The 24521-nt window shown below is 45.7% G+C and overlaps 1 protein-coding gene across 1 annotated transcript in view; it reads left to right on the top strand.

Moving 5' to 3' along the window:
* Window positions 1–23087, top strand: part of Aladin (aladin WD repeat nucleoporin) — a 35233-nt gene extending 12146 nt beyond the window's left edge. Inside the window, exons 9-15 of the mRNA XM_089544094.1 lie at window positions 1926–2050; window positions 3707–4027; window positions 12062–12129; window positions 13310–13373; window positions 14756–14840; window positions 17408–17539; window positions 22350–23087. Coding sequence (XP_089400220.1) covers window positions 1926–2050; window positions 3707–4027; window positions 12062–12129; window positions 13310–13373; window positions 14756–14840; window positions 17408–17539; window positions 22350–22367 — 813 coding nt within the window. The 3' untranslated portion in view covers window positions 22368–23087. The remainder of the gene's footprint in view (window positions 1–1925; window positions 2051–3706; window positions 4028–12061; window positions 12130–13309; window positions 13374–14755; window positions 14841–17407; window positions 17540–22349) is intronic.
* The last annotated feature ends 1434 nt before the right edge of the window (window positions 23088–24521 follow it).

The raw sequence follows: 24521 nt of genomic DNA, 5'->3' as shown, positions 1-24521 counted from the left end.
TTTGCAAAAACCTAGCAAGAAGCACTGTAATTGCTGACTAGCCGCGGTGGTGCGTGTCTTACCTGTATCTTAGAAGGGTTGAAAAATGGGTGTTTTTTTAACTTTGGTATCTGCGGCGCCGCAGCCTTTTGGCACTGTCTTGTGCTCGGGCGAAAGCTTGTTTCCTCGCCTTCAAATCTGGCACCCCAGGTCAACTCTACTTCTTGATGCAATAATACAAAAAGGAAATGTTTCGAGGTCTCGCCACGTGACTGCGACTCGTCAGCACGAGGGAGCCTGTGATGCAGCGCCTTCTCTTGCGATCGATCCGCTACACTTATTCAATCATCTCGGATTAGCGGATTATATTGTTTTGGCAGGGCTGTAAAATAGAGGAAGTACTGGTTTTGGGTTCGGAATTCTGTGCTTATAGGACGACGCTGCTTTAAAAAGAAGTGCCAAACGGTGCATTGTTACGGCAGCCGGAAGCGAAAGTCGCCAGTGACCAAGGATGGAAAGAAGGCTTGTCTGTGGGCTGCTATGAGTGATATCATGAATGGCGTAATGGACGCACATCCGAGCTCTTCAGGCTCCGCTGGCAATGTGTCAGCGAAAAGTGGCTTGACCAGTGAACACCTTGGATGTGTGAAAGAGTTCTTTGTGCCCTGTTGGTACTAGGCAGCAGCCAATTACAACCAGCTGGAAAGCACACCATGGGCAGAAAGCAGCAGCCAAGAAACACTGCATTGAAAAGTACTCCCAGTACTACAGCCGTGGTGCCTTCAGGAGAAGTATAGATGTGTTGTTCAACTTTGAATACTTTATTGTCATTGTTGTTTTTTCGCTTGTTGCTCATTTTGTGCAGTCGATTTCTTTGTTTTGTTTGTTTTGACCGCGTTTGTTTCATTACACTCCTAGAACTAGCCATTCTTGGTTTTTCAGTGTTTTGAATTATAAATTTCTTTTATAAAACTTTTTTCGATGTGTAGACATTTCTACGAAAGTACATCACAAAAAGTCAAAACTGAAAATTTATTTTGCAGGAAAAAAAAATCTAAGCATGTCTTGACTTGCAGCATGCTAGTTGAAAAGCAACGAGCGTTGAACCAACCCTCCGCTACATTGTGTGAACTCTGCAGGCTTTTCACGAAATACAAGGTTGAAACACATTGTAGAAAAAAATGTTCATATAACAATGAAAATATGTTGGAGTAGTAGGTAGTCACATTATATATACTAAGTTCAAAAGTTTGCATACAAAATCTATCAAGAAATAAACATTATTTTGCTGAAAGCCACCTCTTCCTTTACGTTAAGCCTATCATTTTCCTTTCCATAGCTCAATGCACTGTCCTGGACTTAACTTCAGCCTCTTCATTAGCCTTCATCACAGGTTATAGTTTAGTATAGATGAGATGCAGCTATTATACATACTTTCCTTTTAGGGGTACTGGTAAACTGCTGTTCGTGGCCTGTGAGTACCTGCCAAATGCACTCTGCCCCGTTGTTATTTTCCTAGTTATTTCACTCTTGTAAGTCAGATCTAATGTAATGGCTAATTCAGTCGCACCATTTTCATTAGAAATCATGCCACATGCCTTGTGGGGGCTTCAAACTCAAAGCATTCCTGTGAGCACATGTGAATGCGGAGAAAAACTTTGAGCTTCCTCTTTGATAGTGATTCTTCTTTTCTCTTGTGGCATGTGCTGTGAGGAAATTGCTTTCTCTATTTTTTTTTTTCATGCAGTAAGAGACCTTTCTGGCTGCACATGTTGCCCAACTTTACATCGCTGCTGCTATTGCGTTAACTGTTCCGCTACTGTTGTGCTTACTCCAGTCTTCTACTGTGAAGTCTTCTTGAAGCAATTTGTTGATGCCATGCTTCGGCTACCAAAGGAGCTCAGTCTGTTTGCCCTCATGAGTGCTGTGCTGCTCTTGTTTCTCAGATCTGGAACGTCACGATGGAAGAGTGTGTCCCGCTAACCCGAATCGCTGGTGGAGGAGTCAGCCTTGTTCGCTGGTCGCCTGACGGCTCTCACCTCCTAGCAGCAGCACCACAGAGCCTCCTCAGGTGGGAGTTGGGCCACTTTCATGGCCATAAAATGACTTGCTCCCTTCTATGTATTTCTAGTGTTGCATTTGAAAAGCAGTTTCAGCAAAGTTTGCCTTAAGTATGTATTACCAATGAGCTACAGTGTTGTCTAAAGTGCATGTTTTTTTTATTACTTATTATATATATGCTTTATTGCTTATCTGTACTAATATCAGGTGTATTGGTACAGTAAAATCTCATTAAGACATACTCGCTTAAGCAGTAATTACACTTAAGATTTAGTTGCATGATATCCTCCACTCCACTTCCATTAAATTTCATGCATATTGTTCCCATTTATCTGGGGAACTTTAAATATGAATGCAGTATATATCCCTCGCTCATAGCCAGAGTCCCTTTGGGACGTTAAACCTTATAAAACCAATATTTACTTCTAATCATTTGTGTATATCAAAAGCAGTACAGTAAGGTCTCCTTTTCCGCATTCTGTTTCTTCGGAGCAATCAACCACACCTAGTGCCCTCCGTTAATTTGTAAGCAGTGGATGGAAGGCATATAATGAATGTTGGGCTGCTATGATACATTTCCTTTACTTCCATTTTATTCAGTTCTTATCATCCGCCCGCCTGACTGATCAAGTGACAGCGAAGGGATGGGTACGAAATGTAAAAAAATTGGGATGAAATGGAATTTAAATGAAATCATCTCATCAACTCACTTCTGTTTCCGTGGATAATAGAGCACTATATCACTGTATATGCACATGCCATAATAAGGACTTTTATTATAGAGAGAGTCAAGCTCGAAACTCTGCACTTGAAATGTGCCTGTTGGTCATGTGTGCTCAGCTATGTTTATTAACCGATAGTGCCTCATATTTAGATAGGCCATTCTAGTCCAGATAAATTGCCTTTTGAAAATGTAGGCTCACTGCCTGATAAGAATTGTGCTTCCATGGTCCTGCAAGTGTTCCACTCTAGGATCTTTCTTTTTCCATGCTCCCTTTGTGTTGCTGGCACCAGAAAACTCACGCCATGACACCTAGCTGCTCTTTTGTCTCTTTATGCTAACATCCATGTAATAGCATGCTTAAGATGAGGTAAACTCTGACTGCGACATCTGAATGTGCCGGCGAAGCACTTACTAAGGCATTAAAGCAAACGGCATGGTTCGGCACATGCCTATCCTGCTTGGAATAGTCTGCGGCGCTGCCACAGCGTGATGTCGATTTTGTGAAAATCGCGAATTGGGCCCATGGCCCTGTGACTGGGCCAAAGTTTTGAAGTCAGCAGATTGTCTGGCCACTTTGTGGCATACGGATGAACTGCCCAAAGCTGCTCGAAAGTAGATATGGGGAAGAGAGAAAAGTTGTAAGGCTGTTAAGTTTGTGGGTGGTGCCACGGACTGCTACCCCCCCTCCCCTCTCTTAGTAACAGGTGGCACGGTCTGGTCAGATTTTGATCCGGAGTTTTGTAACTGGTAGGGTAAATGAACTGTGGTCTGGCTGGCATGGTTGCCATGAATGCACATTGGCTATTAATTTATTTTAGGACACGCATAAATGTAACTGGAACAGTGGGACAAAACTCTGTTTACTTCTGCAGATGAGTTTGCAGTTGATTTAATTTAAATTTAATTGTGAGCTGTGGAGGTGCTTTCCCTGCTTGCTTTCAGAGTGTGGGGCACCGGGCACTGGCAATTTGACCGGTGGTCAACGCAGCAGGGCCGCTGTCAGGCTGCGTGCTGGAGCCCCGACGGCCGATGGCTGCTCTGCAGCTTTGCTAACAGGCCTGCCCTGTACGCCCTGAGCTTTCCCGACCCAAGCAAGCAGGGCAACGAAGAGTCCACAGCTGCCGCCTGGTCACCGCACCCAGACGTAGCCTTTGGCACGGGTCTGCCCGTGGCTGACCTCAGTGTGGTGGAGTTTCCGCTGCCCTTGGAGGCTCCGAATGGTGGCAGTCCTTCTGGCGACAGTCCCTCTGGTGAAACTGTCAGGTAGGCGTGCAGTCATTGCTGTGACAGCAGTTCTTTGCTGATGGGGTGAAGTTAAGGGGGAACACTGAGAGCAAATTGAAATTGGCCTGTATCAGTTCGTTATTACATTCTGTTGATAGGAGGCCTACTTTCAGTGAAAACAGAGCTTTTACAAGCTAGGAAACCGCAGAAAATGAAATAACGGTATTGTCACCACCAGCCATTTCCACGAGCAAAATTTGGCAACTTCAAGGCAGATTTCTGTATGCAGGTCTCTGTGGCTGCGCCACACTGCCATTTACTTCCAAATGGAATTCTCTTCGCATTCTCGGAATTCGGAGTTCTGTCTGTGCACATGTAACATCGTGCACAGAGTATAGCAAGCAAGAAATTAAGGATGCAAGGATTTGCGGCATAAGCCATTCATTGTCAGTACTGCAGGTTTCCACTGAGACTTGAAAATTTCTACAGGAACTGACCTCACCTCAAGTTAAGGGGTTAAGCTGGAGTTAGAGATGAGCGAATAAGGAGCATGTCAATTTGGGTACTGCAGGAACACCCGCACCAGAATACTGAGTATCGATGCACTGGTCATTTGTGGTTAGCTGCCTTTAGTTTTTTGCTGGAGGCAAATTTCTTAATCAAGGTAGCCAATCTATTGTGTAGAAATTCCAGTCTATGGCTTCTTCCTTACTTTATCAAACGATTTTCATGGTATAATAGTGACTGGATACTAGTGTAATCTTAAAGCTTTCATATCACTGCAAGAGAAGTTGTAATTTACCAAAGGAGCTTGCCTCGTAACAGCTGCATTGCTGGCTGAGAGCATTCTCCTGCTCACTTCAGAGAGCCAAAATGCAGGATGGGATTGTTACTTTTAAAGAGCAGACCTCTACACTGGCGTTGTGGGAAGAGAGGTGCAAATGGTATCATTAGTTCTTTTTTTTAAGTCTTCCTGTGAAACAAAGGCTTTACAATGCTTTGTCAGTGAGAATCACGATGGTGCAAATCTCACATTGTTGTGAAAAATATTTGTATCGTTCAGAAACAAACATTTGTATGTGCAGAAAGCACAGGAAATGCATTCACGCAGATCTCTTTACGGCTTAAGGGACTTATTTACATCCGCACGCCACTGTGCTCACTGCTCGCGGTGTGTATTGCGCAACTGGCAATCAGGACGTCAGCGATGTGCATGCTGCTCGACTGGCAATGACAGCGTCGATGATCTAGTCATGAACAAATGCTTGCAGGATATGGCTTCTTAGAAAAAAAAATATTGTTGGGTTGCCTCACTTATCGATCGGCTGGTATTATCGTTCTAGTGAATAGAACACATGTCTCCTGATGCTTTGATACGTTTCATTATTGATCGTCTTTGTGTGACCGCTCAGAAATAATTTTTTTTTTTCCTCAAATCCCCATCCTGCAAACTTTTGTCCATGACTGTATGGGTGCTTGTGATGTGAGCGTAGCACTTCGTGCTTGCGGGTGTGGTTTCAACTGCCACGTTCGTATCATCCGTCATAACACAGGAGGGTGTTCAGAACATCCAAAATTCAGCGAAATTCAGTGTGCTTGGGCCAAGGAAATACCGTATTTACCCAATTCCAACGCGCACCTTTTTTCGGGGAAAATACGTCTCAAAATCGCATGCGCGTTGGATTCGAGTGCAAACCGAAACTGCCCCATAGCTGCCCATCGTCATCGCCAATATACGATGTGGGAGCTCACTAACTGCTGGAAACATGGGAGCACGTTTGCTCGTCGTTTTCTGCGTCGCAGGAGCCGTTTTCAACCGGTGTGGCGCTTGTCATTGGTCGCGTGCTCAGCGACCACGGACCGCGTTCACGACGACGGTATCCCGTGCACTGCCGCGGGCGGACGCCTCATCACTGCCGTTGCACGATCAAGATACGCGGATCGAAGAATATGTTGATGAAACAACGGTTGTCGGAAACGCGTCATTTCGGCGGTAAAGTTCCAAAAACGATGAGACTCATTTCTGTTTTGCGGCCGACTCTCTGACAGAGATTACATCGTCCGCAGGCGGGGCACGCCGCGCCGCTGACGAGGTCGTGCATCATGCCGATCTCACAGATAACAGCGCTCCCGCGCCCGTTTTTACAGTCGAAGATCTTTATCTTTCGCTCAGACGCACTGACGAAGTCATGGATGCTCCGCAAGAAGCATCGCCGTTGCCGCAGTTCACCGCAGTTACGCCTAGCAGCAGACGAACCTCCCGTAACCGGAGCTCTCCGCTTGCGCTTGGGGCGTCTTCCTTTATACTGATGCTTTGTCAGGAAATTGCGTGAGCGAAAATCTCGTTTCTCAGTCACATCCATAGCGGAGATAGGATAAAAACCCGGGCAGAAGCGTTGGTTCACGTCTCGGTGGCGGCAGAACGAAGAAAGAGCGTCTGCGCCCGACCGTGCGGTGGAATGCTCGTAGCCAATGGAACGGCTCCGATCGTACCACGTGATTTGAAGGGCCAGTCGCGACGCTCGACTCGGGCGGGAAACGATCTTTTTTTTCGTATTTTTATCAAGAATGCGCAGCTGCCGAAGTGGCTTCTCGTAGACGATGGGTAGGCCTACTTCCCCGCGAATATTCAAGAGCGGGCGACGCCGTGGAGCGAAATGCCGCGTTCCCGAAATTCGGTCAAATTCGCACTTTCGCGAGCCACCGCGAGTGCTTTAATAGTATTTTTTACTAACTTCCCATTGATTATCGGCTTTGATTTTTTTACACATAAAAGAAGAGGCTTGGGGGAATACAAAACGCAAGAAAATACAAAATCGACTTTATCGAAAAAAATCGCGGTTTTTTCACCCGCATCTCCCCTTAAAATATAAAAACGGTTGCAAATTATTTTCATTCGTGGAAGTCACATGCACGTTAGAAGCGGGGCTTGTAGTTTTTTTTTTTTTTTTTTTTTCATTACCAATATCGGGCGCGCGTTAGAATCGGGGCTTGAAAAATTTTTTTTTTTTTGGTGCCGTAAATTGGGTGCGCGTTGGAATCGGGGGCGCGTTGGAATTGGGTAAATACGGTATACAAATTGATACCAGCTATGATGTATCATCATTGAGATTCTACTGTATATTGTATCTATCAGGGTTCTGGTTTCGCTGTCTACTGTGGATTGAATTGCCTTGTCTTCATCAAGCCTGTATGCCACTGGCATAGCTTGTGCTATGGGCGGGCACAACTTAAATCTGCAGTGAAGCTCTGCCCACATTTATGACTGCCACACAGTTAGTCCCAGGCAAGGTAATAATCCTTCGTTAGAACTTTTCTTACTACCTAAACAAATTGCTGGAGGAGGGGGGGAGGGGGGGGGGGGTGTCGAATATAATTGGCAGTATGCGGTAAATTATCAGCATAGTGATGCACTTGTATACAGTAGACTCCCTTTAAGATGAACTCCAAGGGACCATGAAGACTGTTCATCTTATCAGAAGTTCATCTAATTAGGAGTGCTTCTTAAAATGATGTTCGAGCATGCAGTGTGTGTCCAAATACTTCGTATATGTGAACAAAGCCATGAAATAGTCTTTTAGGAAAAAAATAATTGCAACATAAGCATTTATTGCACTACTAGTGCAGTGCATCAGGCACTGTTGAGTGTTGCCCAGTCTGTTATTTTTTTTTGTGTCTGTCGAGAAAATCGTCTGCTTGCTACAAGCGTAGGCATGTCACTTAACCTTCCAAGATATCCTTCAGTGCCCTCACAGGGGAGGAGCAGCGACAGTTCTGCTTTCACAGAATCGCCCTTTCAACGGAGACGTGGTTAGGTCTCTTTGCCTCCCCGCGTCACATGGATCGTCGGCGGTGCAAAAAAAGCTTTCAATGTTTTAGCTTTTTTCTTTCCTTCCGCTGAAATACTGCTCAAATGTTCGAGTAAAGCTGCATGGCTTGGGCACGGCTGGTCGTGAAAGTTCATCTTAACCAATTAGCACGTGTGCAGTTGTAAGGAGATAGCGCCACCCAGCGGCGTTCGTGAAAAAAAGAAGAAAAAGCACGAGGAGCGCGTGCGGAGGGGAACGCGGGGCAAGTCGAACAGGATTACGTGGCAGAGAAGAGAAGAGCGCGGTGGGCGACGGACGTGGACGAGTTCTGCTGGCTCCCCGAGTTCCGGGCTTGGGCCTTAGCCGCAGACGTCCGGGCCACCAGACCTGGACATCCATCGTCGAGAGCCTCAACCACCAGGCCCAGGCGCCACTCTTCTCCGTCCATCCGTCAGCTGCTCTACATAGGCCGCTTCGGGCGCCTACGTGACTTTTCCGGGATACCAGACCTGGAAACCGTGCCGGGAGCCCACGAACGCTGCCGTTGCGGTAGCCTTGCATCGGCGTTTGGAACGCCAAGAGACTCCTTGACTACCCGACGCGCAGCCAGTCCTCGCCGCTCGTTGCTCAAATAAGACAAGTAGTGTGAACTTTCCTCTTTGACTCTTTTTCCTGCATTTATCATAAGCACTTTGTTCTGTTCCCCCGTGTGTTTTTCCCGTGTATTGTTGCGTTGTTCTCTTGTTCCTTTCCTTTTTTCACTCTCATATTGTAATTGGTTTCCTTTCCGTTAAAAGCCGCCTCGTTTATTGTTTGTACTTTGGTGTTTGTTGAAAATAAGACCTGCAATCTCCCACGATCCTCACAAATTTGGCGTCCACTACGACAGGACGAGGTCGGTTTTTATCTATTCGCCTGTTGTGTTAATTTAGGAACAATATGAGCGCTTCAGATTTGGTTGCTTTGGGCGAGCGCATGGGCTTGTGCGGCGCGGAGTTACGAGCGTGGGTGGAGGACGAGCTTCGTAAGGCACGGGAAGAGAGAGCCGCTGAGCGTGAAGCTGCGAAGCAGAAATTGGAGTTAGAGCGAGAAGCTACGAAGCAGAAATTGGAATTAGAGGCGCGGAATGTAGAGGCTGAGCGAGAGGCTGCGAAGGAACGCTTGGAGTTAGAGGCGCGGAACTTGCAGCTACAAATAAGGCTCATGGAGGGTGGCGCAAATCCTCCGAGTGACCGTGGAGAGCGTAGCGTCTCATCGACCAGCTCCATTAACCCGCACAGCCTCATACCACAGTTCAATGAAGCGCGGGATGACCTCGATGCCTACTTAAAGAGATTTGAGCATGTGGCCACGGGGCAGGGTTGGCCAAAAGAAAAGTGGGCAACGGCGTTGAGCTTGTGCCTTGGCGGCGAAGCACTTAGGGTCTTCGGTCGGCTCTCGCCTGAGGATTCCGTGGATTATGACAAAGCGAAGCTTGCCTTGCTTCAGAGGTTTAGGTTTACCGCGGAAGGTTACCGAGAGAAGTTTCGCCAGAGCAAGCCCCAGGATGGAGAAACGGCCTCGCAATATGCTGCCAGGTTGTTTAGCTTCTTTGACCGTTGGGTCGAGATGCGGGGAGCAGGCCGCACTTTTGAGGTGGTTCGCGAGATGGTCGTGAGCGAACAATTTCTGAACAACTGTCATTCTCGTTTAGCCCTTTTCTTACGTGAGCGGGAGGGCAAGACAGTTGCCAAGCTGGCGGAGGCTGCCGATCATTTTCTCGAGGCACAGCGGCAAAATAACTTGTTGTTCTTTAAAGAGGAGGGTGAGCACACGATAGTTAAAGCCAAGGACGAGGTTTCACGTTCACAATCCCGCCTTCGATGTTTTCTTTGCGAGAAGACTGGGCACAAGGCGTCGGATTGTCGGACAAAGCCGAAGCAATTGTATTGCACCTGGTGCCGCGAGGTAGGACATGATGCCCAGTCGTGCAAAGCTAAGAGGCCAGGAGACCGTGAGGAGTCCTCCTGTTGCATGACACCTCGACATTCACATCCCGATAGCACTGCAGTGGTAACGCGCGTAGAGGGCCAGTTGGGGGAGATGATCTGTCCTTCCAACCCGGTGGAAGTTGCTATGCCAGTGGGGCACGGCGAGGTGTTCGGCCAGCCTGGTTCGGTTTTACGGGATACGGGCAGCACCGGCATTGTTGTGCGTGAGTCCCTTGTACCGGCAGCGGCGCTTACAGGGAAACAGGCTACATTATTCTTGGCCAATGGGACCCGTGTAGAAGTTCCGGAAGCGGAGGTGGTGATTTCTTCTCCATACTTCTCGGGTAAGGCCATCGCGCGCTGCTTGTCTACACCCTTATACGACATTATAATAGGCAATGTCCCCGGGGCTAAACCTCCATTCTTGGTTGACCCGCCAGTTCTCACTGATCAGGCAGTTTCGCTTGCCATGACGGGTGCGGTCGATGTTCCTTCCCTTATGGTGACAGCAAAGGTTTCAGAGAGTAGTAAAAGCCCCACTCTTAACACACTCCACTTGTCACTGCCGGAGTTTCGCCTCAAACAGGAAGAAGACCCGACCTTAGAGGTGTGTCGCAGGAAGTTGGGGCAAATATTTCATGGCAAGGGACAGACCGCCCACTCCTTTGATACAGATGACGGTGTTCTTTTCCGGTCGTACCAAGTGTGTCCCGGCCAAGTCGTTGAGCAAGCGGTGGTACCGAAGGGCTTACGCACGCAAGTTCTTAAGTTGGCACATAAGAGTGCATTATCCGGCCATCATGGAATACGGCAAACAATAGCTAGGGTGCTCAGTGAGTTTTACTGGCCCGGTGTACAGGCTGACATTAAGAGTTATGTCAGATCGTGTGATATGTGTCAGCAGACTGTGTCGAAGGCAAGGGAGAACAGAGTGAATAACATCGTAGGACGGGAACATGTAAAATCAGGGTGGAAACCGAGGTCGATTTGGAGAAAACGGTTTCACAAAGGAAAACGGAAGTACTAGCCGAAAAAGTTCTCGCGACGGTGAAGTGGTTTGATGTGAACAATGGAATACGGAAGAATGTAGCCCACACCTGTTGTTGGAATTGTTTTTGTTTGTTCATGCTTGTTTTTGAATGTCGGCTATCTACTTTTTTATGCTTTCCGTGTTTCTTCGCCCTCTATGGACGCTTTACGTTGACTTTCCATGTGCTCTCTGTGCTGTGTGTGCGAAGGTCCGTGAACGCTTCGAACATTGACGACTGTCGTATTGTGTGTGGTGTGTAGTGTGCGCGCTGTGGTGCGGTGTTCTGTGTGGCGATCGTCGAACGCGTCTGGTGTCGCTCTCCTGAAGTTGAGTTCTTTCCCTTGGAAAAAACTTCCGAAGAGGGGGCCTTCTGTAAGGAGATAGCGCCACCCAGCGGCGTTCGTGAAAAAAAGAAGAAAAAGCACGAGGAGCGCGTGCGGAGGGGAACGCGGGGCAAGTCGAACAGGATTACGTGGCAGAGAAGAGAAGAGCGCGGTGGGCGACGGACGTGGACGAGTTCTGCTGGCTCCCCGAGTTCCGGGCTTGGGCCTTAGCCGCAGACGTCCGGGCCACCAGACCTGGACATCCATCGTCGAGAGCCTCAACCACCAGGCCCAGGCGCCACTCTTCTCCGTCCATCCGTCAGCTGCTCTACATAGGCCGCTTCGGGCGCCTACGTGACTTTTCCGGGATACCAGACCTGGAAACCGTGCCGGGAGCCCACGAACGCTGCCGTTGCGGTAGCCTTGCATCGGCGTTTGGAACGCCAAGAGACTCCTTGACTACCCGACGCGCAGCCAGTCCTCGCCGCTCGTTGCTCAAATAAGACAAGTAGTGTGAACTTTCCTCTTTGACTCTTTTTCCTGCATTTATCATAAGCACTTTGTTCTGTTCCCCCGTGTGTTTTTCCCGTGTATTGTTGCGTTGTTCTCTTGTTCCTTTCCTTTTTTCACTCTCATATTGTAATTGGTTTCCTTTCCGTTAAAAGCCGCCTCGTTTATTGTTTGTACTTTGGTGTTTGTTGAAAATAAGACCTGCAATCTCCCACGATCCTCACAGCAGTGTACATCTTAAGCAGATTTTTTTTTGCATTGACTCTATGGGAAACCAAACAAATGACCACCACTGTTCATCTTAACCAAGGGTTCATCTTAAGCAAGTTCGTCTTAACGGGAGTTTACTGTACTTGCATAAGAGCTCCTTTTTGTCGAGATTGTATGTCTGGCAGTATGGAATTCATTTGCACGCTTGTTTTCTTCCATAGGGTAGGAGGCCTGGTTCAAAACATGGCCTGGGATCAGCATGGAGAGCGCCTGGCTGTCTCATTCAGAGGTGAGCTTGTTGTCCTCTGAACATTACGTCCAGCTCTTAGTGTCTACCAGCAGTCTACTGTGGAGGGCAAAATAATGTCACTTCATCTGTGTGTATGTATGTGTGTGTCTGTCAGCCTCTGAAAAATAGACTTGAATGGAACATGCTGCAAGTCATTATGATCTGAAGGCATTCGACGCTTAAATCAACTACGTAGTTTTGTGCCTGCTTACTAGGTAGTATGTGCATGTCAAGTGTGTACCGTATTTACTTGCGTAATGAATCTACCCCCGCCCCCATTTTTTTCGTTGAGAATTTACTGTTGTTTTTTAGCCTTGTGTATAAAAGAATGCACACCTGACATTCAAGCCCGGTGGTCAGTATGTTCACTTTTTCTCACTGCAATTGGTCGACTGTCACAAAATCACCAGTTTGCGCCATGATATAGCAAATGCCTTTTGATTGAACAGGGATAAACACTGGTGATAATGGACGTACCATAAGATCGACGAACGAAAGGACGGGCAGGCTAGCAAGTAGGTGGATGGATGGACTGACAAAAGGGCGGGTAGGCAGAGACGATATGATGGTATAGATGGACGGTATGATATGAAATTTTATTGCTTACAAAAAAATCTGTCCAAACTTTTTCTCCTTGTAACGAACCCTCCCCCCAAATTGACGTCAACTTTTCTGGAAAAAATTGGGTCCATTACATGATGAAATACAATATTTTAACCTTTTTCTTGCTTAATTTGGTGCAAACAGACAAGACCACATGGGAAGAATCACTACAGGACAACCACTGTCCTTTCCATTCTGTCTGTTCTCGTCTGTTTGCACTGAATTCACCTAAAATGCCAAAATATTTATTACTAGCCCACCTTTCCATATTTTTTTTTTTTGCTTTACATTTAATAAATGTGAGGGGAGTACTAAAGACAACAGTTAATTCTGCCTCCAGTTACTCAGAGTATTTGCTTTTGTAATATTTGCAAGGGTACTGGCAGTATTCATTGCCAGATAAATCATTGAGTGTGTATTTTTATAATGTTGGCTGTGGAGTGTAAGCTGCCTGTAGCACAGCCCATGTTGTGGTTAACTGTTCTGTCAATTACCCATTGTCAGCCTTTGGGAGCTGTGCAGAAATTGTGAGCTTGCTACATAGTTACACAGCCTCCTGTTGCATCTTGTTTTGCAGATCATGGCCACTATGTTGCTTTGTTTAGGACCAGGACTACACCCACCTTTGAGATGTTTCCTATGTGAGTCTTCACACAACAATTTTCACTTGAGATCTTAGAAAAAAATCAGCTCAAAAAGACAAGAAGAAGAATAAGAAACAGACACACAAGCGCTGACTAGCAACTGATTGTATTTAATGCGTGATCGTATAAATACTCAGAATGACAGAGCGCAGAAGCAGAGGTGATGTATCCGTGATCGCGTCAGAGAACATGCATCGTCCCTAGATGATATTGTTCACGAAAGCAGCCTAGCGCTCCACTATAAATCGTGCCAAGATCACGTTCAGCTTTCTGAGCAGTGCGCAATCTTCAAATTCTAAGCAACGCACGAGGGAAATCTATGAAGCCCTTATCATCACGTGCAAAGGGGCTTCATGCACAAGCAAAACTTTCAGTTTCATTGCCCCGCTGCAAGTTGGCATATCTTAAATTATGATTGACGAGCCTAGTACTTTTGCTGTTGACATTGTTGCTTCCCCTCCTTCTCTGTTTCTATGCATCTGTCTTTCTGTTTGTTTTTACGATTCTGCATTAAATACAAACAGTTGCTAGTCGGTGCCTGTATCTGTCTGCTTCTTCTTCATCTTGTCTTTTTGCGCTGTTCTTCTTCTAAGATGTTGAGTCACCTACTTACCCAGCAAACACTTTGATGCTTGCTTGCAAGTTGACTGAAAAAGGTAGCAACTGAGCTTTTGTCAGATGGTAGTTTTCCTTCAAAAAGTTTTAAAATTGTTTTCCTTCGGTGTCATTATCATTGCTGCTGCTGTCCTCTTATCTACTTCAGCCGCTATCCAAATTGTTCAGAGTGCAATAAAATAAAATAAAAAAGGTTACCCAGTGGGCTTGCAAACTGCACTGAAAACTGCAAACCTGGCTTGGCCACTGCTGGAAACTGTGTCATCACATGCTTAGAGGATCCAGCTTCTGGCACCTCTGCTCAACAATTGATTACGAACTCCTGAAGATAAGTTCTTCTTCACGCAGAGATCTGTGGACAGTTGAACTGTTGTTAGTTCTGAGCCAAGGGCATGGGAATATGTTGCGGTGATTCAGCATGACTAAGCGATTTACTGTGGAAAATTTTAGACGAATGCCTCGCATATCACAATAGGTTGTATGTAATGCTGTGGACAGAGCAGATGACAACCTTTCTGTGGATCACAGTGGAATTGCGGCCATCCATGGCTTCTGCAAGGCATCACTGCTGTGCTGTTTTGGAAGCTTGAAAGAAGCAGGGGGTGGAAAGTACAAACAGAGATGTATAAACTGCATTGTCTAGGTGAAGGAGTTGATTTGATGACAAAAAAAATGCTGGAAGCAGCTTTTTTTTTTTCATTTGGGTGGTTTAGTGGCTTCTGCAACGAAACAAAAGCTAAAGTTATGCCTTCCTTTTTACCTAGGGGCTTTGTGTCTGGCCCACCTGGTGAATCTGCTCAGCTGATAAGCTTCTATAATGGCTTCGAAAGTGGCTCGCTGCTTACTGTGGTAAGTGTTTGCTTATGCACAGGCAGGCATGTATGTAGGAACCATTACAAGTGCATTTTTATTCTCGTGTTGTACGAACTGTATAAGGTGTGCTGACTTGTTTGTTTCTTGCTGGCACTTATGTGTGTATATTTCTCTAAAGTAGGTATACTTTTCAACATACATGGAATATTTTGAGTATTGAATAGCAATGCGAGATCATGGTACAAGTACCTAGGAAAGCTGTATAGCTTTCCTTTGTAGCTGTATGGCTGCGCTTGGGTGGACATCAATGAGTAATTACTCCCGTATTGCAAATCACATTTTCTGGAGTATTTTTCAGAAATAGTGAAAGTCCTACCTGCCACAGATGCAGAAGGTATGCTGCAAGATGTCTTGCTGCAAAAGCTAACTATCATTGCAAAACAGCTTAAAATTTTTACTGGTGTACGGATCATGTTGCAGCTGACTGGATTGAATGTGGCATTTGGTGCTGCTTTGCTGCATGTGCAAGCACTCCCAGTTTTCTTGAGACATCTAACATTGACCTTACTTTATTGGTTTTACCCCCACAGTAACCTTAACTTCTCAATAAGTGTAGCTATTTCTCCTTTATCAACAATCTAGGGTCCACATGCTACCAAATGCTTGAAGTTCAAGACTTTCGTGCAATATTTTTATGGTGTGGGTGTGGCACAGTTTAGTTTGTTTACTGTTGCTTTTGAAGTAGTTGTGCACAAACAGTACACTTCCTTGAGCACTTGTACATCAGGATGCCAGCCTGAAAGTATATTTTTTCTCTCATGAACTGTCAGGAACCATTTTTTTGTGTGGGATCATCATTATCATCAGCCTGACTACGCCCACTGCAGGGCGAAGGCCTCTCCCATGTCTCTTCAATTAATCCTGTCCTTTGCCAGTCGCGGCCACCGTATCCCCCCCAAACTTCTTAATCTCCTCCGCCCACCTAACTTTCTGGCGCCCCCTGCTACACTTGCCTTATCTTGGAATCCACTCCGTTACCCTTAAGGACCAGCAGTTATTTTGCCTTCGCATTACTTGCCCTGCCCAAGCCCAATTCTTCCTCTTGATTTCGACTAGGATGTCATTAATCTGCGTTTGTTCCCTCACCCACTCTGCCCGCTTGTGGTCTCTTAACATTACACCTATAATTTTTCTTCCATTAGCTCGCTGCATTGTCCTTAACTTAAGCTGAATCCTTTCGTTAGCCTCCGCGTTCTGCCCTGTACATGAGTGCTGGTAAGTAGAACTGTTATATACAGCTGTAAGATACAGCTGTTGTGTGGATTAGATTTTATTGTTTCAAACCAGCAACCTTTCTGTTTAAAATTAATCAGTTAGACAGGAATTAGATTGTGTTGCAGAAGGCTAAAAAAAAAGGAGAAAGATCATGTCGTCATGGCTAAAAAGATGACGTGCTTCCGAGGCTCTGGTTGGATAGTGTCATTAAAGAGAAATCCCTGATGTTAAACTTTAGGCCTCACGTACTAGATTTACATACCTCTGAAGGCTTGTTACTTTGCACATTATCTGGTCATTGATGCCTTTGCCATTTGAGATGGACTTGCGGTGTAGTGTTCCGGAAAGATTACAGAAGGAAATGAACATGATGTTGGCCACAGTGCTGGTTTGCATTGCCTTGTTAAGTGCTGGTCATACGAGGCTCCAGTGGTCATATAGCCGCCGTGGTTCTTGACTGACCTCCTAATTATGACATTAAACCTGAGTTGTTTTACCCGTCACGGTAGCTCAGTTATCATGGCATACAGCTGCGGTGCACAAGACTGCAATGTCTGATTCCAGCTGCAGTGGCTGTGTTTTGGGGAAGGGAAAATCGAAAAATATTTGTATGCTATGTGTTGTCAGTGCACGTTAAAGAATGCCAAGTGGTTAAAAGCCCTCCACCATGGCAACTTTCGCCTCTTTCTCGTAACTCCACCTGTGTGGTGGTTCTCAAGGCAAACGCTGATTTAGTTTGAACATTCTTAAAAGGAGAAAAATACTGGCATAGTTTCTCACTTTGTGCCTGGTATTTGGCGAGAAATGCCCTGGCGCAGTATTTCTAAAATGTTTCCGCACCTTTACCTTGAACACTGCACTGTGCATTCTTCATTTGTGGCTCAGTAGCTGTAGCATTTAGTTTCTAAACCCAAGGGCACAGGGTCAAACCCCAGCTGCAGAAGCCATATTGTATGGAATTGAAATGCGAAAACGCCCGGCGTGCTGTGCCACAGTAAGGAACACCCTGGTGGTTGAATTCGATCTGGAGCCCTTCCACTACGGCACCTCTCATAGCACATGTGCAGCTAGTTGAACCCTGCATGCCGTACCATACCATACCGCACCATAATTGGCGGTATCAAAAGATGTTACCTGTCAGTTGTGTTTTCGAAAGTTCTGCCTTGTAGCATTACGCTCTTTGAATCACGAAACCAAATGGCCCATCCTTCAGAAGTAACCGGCTGCTGTTTGTTCCTGTGCAGTGCACATTATGCATTGGCAAAGAAGGGAGTTTTACAGAGACCGGTTGCATACTTGATGTGCTACCATGCGTTTCCTGCTTGCAGTGCTGGAGCAATGGATGGGTGAGCCATGTGCCCCTCTATTATTGCCCCATCTTGCCCATTGACTCGATGGGTACAGAAGCCAGGTTTCCCTTGGCACAGTTTGGGTCACCACGTCTGTACAGCGCGGAGGAGGTGAGCTGTGTTGTTTCGTTGTATGGGAAACAGAGGAATAGCTTGTTGCCTTCCACAAGGAAGAAGGCGCAAGGTTTTGCGGGTAATGGGCGAATGAATCGGCTCGGGGAAGCTTGATGCAGCCCCAAGACAATGACAATGACTGCAGCAGTGTGGAAAGTGAGCTGTGTACTGTATGAAAGCAGTGTGGTGGGAATGATCAAAAAAACAGCGAAGGTGTATCAAGCAGATGGGTGCAAAATCTGCACAACACTACAGTGAAGGGAAAAAGAAAATCAAGTTGAGCTAACTTACCAGCGGGAAAAAAAAAAGGATTCCACTGACAGAGGATAGTGAGCAGTAAGTCATAGGAGCTTGTTAATTAAGAGAAAATTATATGCCCTGGTAGTATGCTTCTTTAGCAGCAGCCAAACTGATAAAACCATCATTTGTACATCAATGTGATCACTTTTAAGTCTGAGATACTTACAGGAACAGCTGGTCTCCTTTTAGCTGAGCACTGGCAGAGACTCATTCGAACACTCTTTGTAACTGTTATCAGATTACAGAACTAAGAAATCTGTGCAGTGCTGACTGACCTAGAAATCGGTCTGTTAGTCACTTGATTTATAAAATTAGCATGCTATCTGTTGGGATGTGAGCAGCGGCACAGACAGGGAGAAGCTAGTTCTGCTAGTGAAGTGGATGATGCACACATCGTTGCATTGCTCAGGGCAACTCCCAGGATGCTCTTCCTGGCTAAGCCGGTGGATTGTTCGGGCTCAAATTTTGTACAGAGATGCCATTTGGTGGTCAGTTTTGTTTAACGCTATGTTGGGTTTGGTACTTGCTCGATTCATTCATACTGGATCAGCAGCCCACATCATCAGCGGTGATACTGGACCAAGAAATGTTTTCCCAACAGCTGCACCGGCTGCATGTTCTGTCGCCCACGAGGGGGTGGGCAGCACCTTCCAGTTTACATTGTCTATGTCTGACCACCAGTGAAAGTTGGCGGTACTGGCACAGGTGGCGCGAAACTTTCAGTGCGCTAGCACCAGTTGTGTCACAAGCAGAAAGGTCATTATGTCCAGGTAAAGCTTGAAGGAACTGGAGTAAGCTCAGGTAAACTCAGGTAAGCTTGGAGGAGTATCACACCAGCTGTAGCCAATGGGAGGAGTGCTGGCTGCAGAAGAGTGGAGTAGAAGAAGAGCCTGGAACGGGTTTGTGTACACAAGCAGATGCCAGAAAGAAGAGGAGATGGATGAAGTCGACGAAGGAGCATGCAGTGCAGCAGGTGGTAAATCATGGATGAAGCCAGTACTTCGACAGATTCCGAGACTAGAGAACTTGCATGGTGAGCTGAACAGCAACACAGGTGAAGAGAGCGCTGACGTGAGTTTTCTGATCCAGGGGGTATAGCAAGGCGGCAAGCTGAAGCAGAGCGGCTAAGACAGTATGACCTTGCTTATAGGGATGTGGAAACAGATGAGAGAGAACGAAGAGGCAAATGATGAAGTTGCCGGAGGAACATGCAGTCAAGAAGCTTCAGAGACCACCAAACAGAGGGAATGGCGACTCACATCACAATTAGCAGCTCAGGTGGAGTACAGCAAGAGGAAAGCCGAGGAACGACTGCAAGAACATTTGGTTGCAACTCATATTATCAAGCTTATAAAAGCTAAACAAAGATAAGCAAACCTAAACAAAGGCTGACAGGCTAACGCACCTGTCTCATTTAGCTTAACCAGGTAAATCGCGGACTGATTTTTTTTCTTTCCTGGTATCAGTGCAAAACATGCCGACTTCTGATTTATTGTGATTGACTGAGGCAAGTACTCCATCTAAACATAGGGAGCTGAATGCTTATGTCACCGCTGAGAAAATTTGAGCGCAAACTGGTCAGCAGTTTTGCTGTAGAGAACACAGGAGATGGAAAGCTTTTAGGAGGTGCAGCCCCAGGCACCTGTGGGTGGTGCAGGCTACCGGGAAACATCACAGTAGAGGGAAGGAAGGGAGATCAGTTTCAACTGCATGGGATAGATGGTGCTACAGGAAGGTGCTCTTTGTATGGCATGCTTTCGTGAGGGAGAAGTGAGAAAAGCAAGCAGCACAAGAGTACTTTAGCACAGTATTGCAGAGAACCGCTCCATTTGGGGATGATGTGTAGGACAGATAGAATGCTGCCATTCCAGCCGACCTGCCCCAGGAGCAGTGGCTGAGGGCACCTGGATGTCAGGCTTTTTAGCCTTGGTCATGCTGTAAACGAACGCACGGACTGGCTGACTTTTCTTTCTTCAAAACAACATTTTTGCGGTTCCCTGTGCATCCGGTGCAGCTGGAGGAGCCTTACAGCTGGCTTCCAAATGTCATGCTTTCCCTGTACAGCTAGCTGAATTTCACGAAGTGGCCTACTTTGAGTCTAGCTGGCTCACTGTCTCCCTTAAATCTTCATTTCTGGGAGTGCCAAAACACTGGTGCTTCACACTAATTGGGCTCTGCCCCGAATTGCACATTCCGATGGGGCGTCGTATTGCTGAGCGGGCCCTTTCATCTCGTCACAGAGCAGACCACTTTAGCTAGCCGTGCCCAAGGCATCATGTTGCTTTCTTTGGGTGTTTAGGTCAAAACAGACTAACAAATTGCATTGCTTTGTTAGTCTTCTTGAGAATTGAGAACTGCAAGAGAGACGACCCTGCTTGGGCACAGGGGCATCTAGTGACTGGGAAAACACCCTCCCTTCCATGCAGAGGAATGTCTGCAAACAGTTTAGTGGTATTGTGCACAAAGGGACAGAAAATAATGGGGGGGGGGGGGGGGGGGCACCGTGCTCCAAAAGCAGCATGGCCAATGCTGCAGCAGAGTTCCTGCGCAATGACATCGCAGGCATCATGGAAACATTTAGCCAAAAATGAGTATGTCGTGGTGGGCCTCCTCAAGAAGCTTTTCCTGAAATTCTACAAGATAGTGCCTCGATTGTTGAGGCTGGACTCTGGAGACACAAGTGCCCCCTTCCAGCTTTTAGTTTCAACCCCCACAACACAATGGCAGCTGGGGGTGTATAGGTTCCCATGCAGGAGCCTCCTGGCACTCACCAAATCTGATAGTTAAAAGATGCAGTAAAGAGGATCCTGAGCTCGTCTTTTTACTGCGGGAACTGAATCTGCACACTCCGAGCATTCTTAGAAACTGAATTATTGTCCTGTGCGCCCGATTTCCTGATTAAATCGAAGTGAACATCCTGGCTCCCGCCTTTTTTTTTAAATTCTACTCCGAAAAAGAGGAGGAGTCAGCCTAGGCGTGCAGTGTTTTTCGGCCAGCCGCGTGGCGGCTTGCCGCTCTGCTATCAGCGGAGTGATACGTAGCAATCGGCGAAAGCAAAGAGTCCACACACATTTTTATTTCCGCGGGCCTAATTTACGTCTATGTTGTCTGTGACTGAAACTGTTTATTCATGGAAACCTAAAAAAAAAGAAAAGCTCAAGCGAAGCCACTGCGCGACTGGCTGAAAGGAACTCCACGCGTTGGCTGACTCCTGCTCTTTTTGGAGCTGAGTTAAAAAAGTTAGGTTGGAGCCGGGACGTTTCATTCGATTGGATAGAGAATTCAGCTACACAGGACAATAATTCGAAGCTTCTAAGAGTGCTCGGATAATGTACATCGAGTTCCCATGGTAAAAAGACAGTTTCAGATTCCTCTTTAGTGCACCTTTAATGAGGTCAATATAAGTTGTACCACTGCATAAGACGCACTGACAAAAAATTCTAAAAAAATGCAACTTATACACCGGACAGTATGGTAGTTTAAGGACTGTTACATATCTGCTGGCGTTTTAGCCAGCAAAATTGCTGCCGTTTTAGCATTGCTGAGCACGAAATATTGTGCAAAAGCACAGTTTTTTACTGTTGGGCACCACCACCACATACCTGAAAGCGCGATTGAGGTGTCCACTGACCCAGAGAACGCTTATGCGCGTCTTCAACTTTTTCATCATCAGTGCCAATTTACCCAATATATTCTGGTGGCCTATGCTTCAGTGCCGCGTTTCTGCTGCAATGTTGTCAATGCCAACGTGAATTGCTCTAGTGCCGTGTTTCTGCTACAACATTGTCCACACCAACGCATGCAGCGCACATCTCTTGGCCGCTACCACCACATAGGACGAAGTGCAAATATTAGTTTGATAGTAGTATCAGTTGATGAAAAAGATGATATACAATGCACTGCACAAGAGTGTGTTGCAGTTTAACGCAAGGTGTGTTTCGGGTGTGGCGATAGCTTAGTGGCCAGTGATCGGTTCATGCCGATTTTATTTATTTCACTTGGGACAAACCCACAAACACTGTGAGATCTTGCTTGGAGTTTACCCATCAGATTAGTGCTTTCGCACTATGTGTGAAACACTTGCTACGTGTGTGCAATCTAGCACATTTAGTGTGTGGCGTCACTAAAACCTTGTTGGGCATTGGTTGTGCATACTTCAGTGCCTTTCTCAAATAACGTTGCTTTTCTACATGCATGAGTGAAATACGTAATGTAGGTGAACAAAAATGCATAATGTTTGCTTTATCATTTGATGAAGAGCATGAACAGTTCTATCTCAATCAGAACAAAGTGATGCTGCCTTGGAGAGACTTCTGGCCTTAGTTCATTCTTTTTGTTCTACATATGAAATTGATGAGCAAATTTTGCGGATAGCTGACCACATTTTAACCCCCCTATCAAATCTATAAGCCACACAAGTGAAATGTAGACATGTTATAGTACATTCTTATTTTACATGCTCATATTTTAATGTTCCTCATTTCTGATTATACTTTCTTTTTTGCAGGTGCAGCTTGCTGGTTGACCCTGCAGTCTCGAAAATCTTGTTTTATGGTCCGTATATGCTAAAATCTCATCTAAAGCTTGTTAAATAATAATAATTGTTAAACCTTGAAATTTTGCTCTTTTTTTTTGCTTAAACTAGCATTTTAGGGAAGTAAAAAATTATATATGTACAGAAATAATGAGGTACCTAATGACATCTCTAGATGTGTTAAACTGGTGCCTGGAGGATTAAAGAAAAAGCAAAAAATATTCACTACTGAACTTGAGCGCATGGACTGGAGTAATACTTACATTTGAGCTAGTTGGCACAGCATCATGGAAAAAACGGTGCACATCGTTTTTTTGTGCTGTTTGTTTTTTTAAGACACTGTCACAACTACCTCAAATATCAGTACAGCATTTGTGGTGTCTGTTCTTTCTACGCCCGTCATTTTTTTGCGGGTTTTTTTTTTTTTTTCATGTTGAGCACATGGCAGGGTTCAAGTTGCCTGGTGCCATGATGCACAAAAAGCTTGACAGCCTAATTAGGGAGAGTATGCAAAAAACTGACGCCTACCAACATATTAATCGCTGCATTCAGAACACAAGAAAGCTATTTTAACAGAGATGTTCTTTTTTGGTTGTTCTGTTTCAGTTTGTTTTTTGACTTTCTAAGTTAACATTCCTACACAATTTTAGCACTTCGAACATTTCTGTAGCTGATGAATTCCTTGAAAAAATAAAAACTAAAACCATTTTCTTTTTGCTGACAACACCATCGAAAACATGGTCTCTCATCTGTGTATACATAGGAATCTTTCATTCTAGCCAAGCTTGAGAGCACCATGTTCATGAAATGAGATTCATTTAAGCAGCAGAGATTTGTTTGTGAAAGGAAACTATAGCCAGCTACTGTGCAAAAGTCTGTACTGAAAAACCATGACTTTCAGGCTCAACAGTTGAATCCACAACTAATTGTGGTGTGACAGCTTTGAATCGCATGGGGTTTGAAGAGCTATACAAGTTTTGCATGAACGTTTCCATCTGGTAACACTTGCTAATGCTCACACGATAAACTTTCTTTTTATTAAGTTCTTTTAACCTGAAGGGAATGCACTCACCAACTTCCATGTTTCTCAGTCTAGTGAGTTTGGCTGCCATTTATGAGCACAGTTTTCATTCTATTGCATTACTTAATTTACTAGAGACCGAAGTGCTGCAGTGTCAGCAACATTCATTGCACAGAGAATCATTTCTTACACAGCATCTTAGCACGTTCACAGCAGTGATTTTCGGAGCCCTAGTCCCTGTGTATCATGGCCCACCAGTGGACCACCTTAGATATCCTTCGATGTGGCATGACCCATCAGTGAGCCGCTGGCAGAAGCAGCAGCTTTGCGCTGTCAGAATAGGGCAGTAGCAACTCTGCATGCATGCTTTTCTCAGGCTGTTTGAACTTACTGAGCTATCCCATGGCTGCACTGCATTACGCAGCATTTGTGGCCACACTACTTGCATGCTATGCAAGAAGTAATGACAAGCATCATTACATTGTTCAGTACTTTTTTTTTAATTCATTCATTCATCTGAAGAAGGCACTTATGGTACAGCAGAATCGCTCATAATCAAACATAGTAGAGAGGGGACAAGTAGATGGCCTTCTTGCAAACGCAAAGTGAATAAGGAAAGGGGAAGGAAGCTTGCAAATGTTTCGACAAGGTGACTTGCCTTCATTTGGGCAAAATGTTCATCATTGGCAGGGTTTAAATGGTGCCTCACTCTAAGTAGGAAGGCCTAGTGAAGGGGATGAGAGCATGAAGTGGGAAGGATGAGGAGCCTGAATCTTGTCCAGGCATGATTGCTACTAAAGAGGATCAACCAGTTGAACGGCAAAGCAAGTGCAGCAACTCAGCCGGAAGGAATCCAAGGAATGAGGAGGACAGAGAGACAGCGAACATAGGCTTGAAAGGCTGCATGTCCACACATGGGGAGGTGCAACATGTCGCATGGTATGACTGGTTAGAGTGACACAACTGAGAAGTAAAACCGAACTAAACACTCGGAAGCAAAGAAAAAAAAAAAAGCAAGGAGAGGGGTGCAGAGAATGATCAAAAGTAGTGGGGGGGGGGGGGGGGGGGGGGTGCAAATAGTTCCTGAGAAATGGTAGCGAGTAAAAGTAGGTAACAATAAACCA

This window comes from Amblyomma mixtum, chromosome 5 (assembly GCF_055824585.1).
Source record: "Amblyomma mixtum isolate Tamu chromosome 5, ASM5582458v1, whole genome shotgun sequence".
Lineage (NCBI taxonomy): Eukaryota > Metazoa > Arthropoda > Arachnida > Ixodida > Ixodidae > Amblyomma > Amblyomma mixtum.
This window is presented reverse-complemented; position numbering and strand designations above follow the sequence as displayed.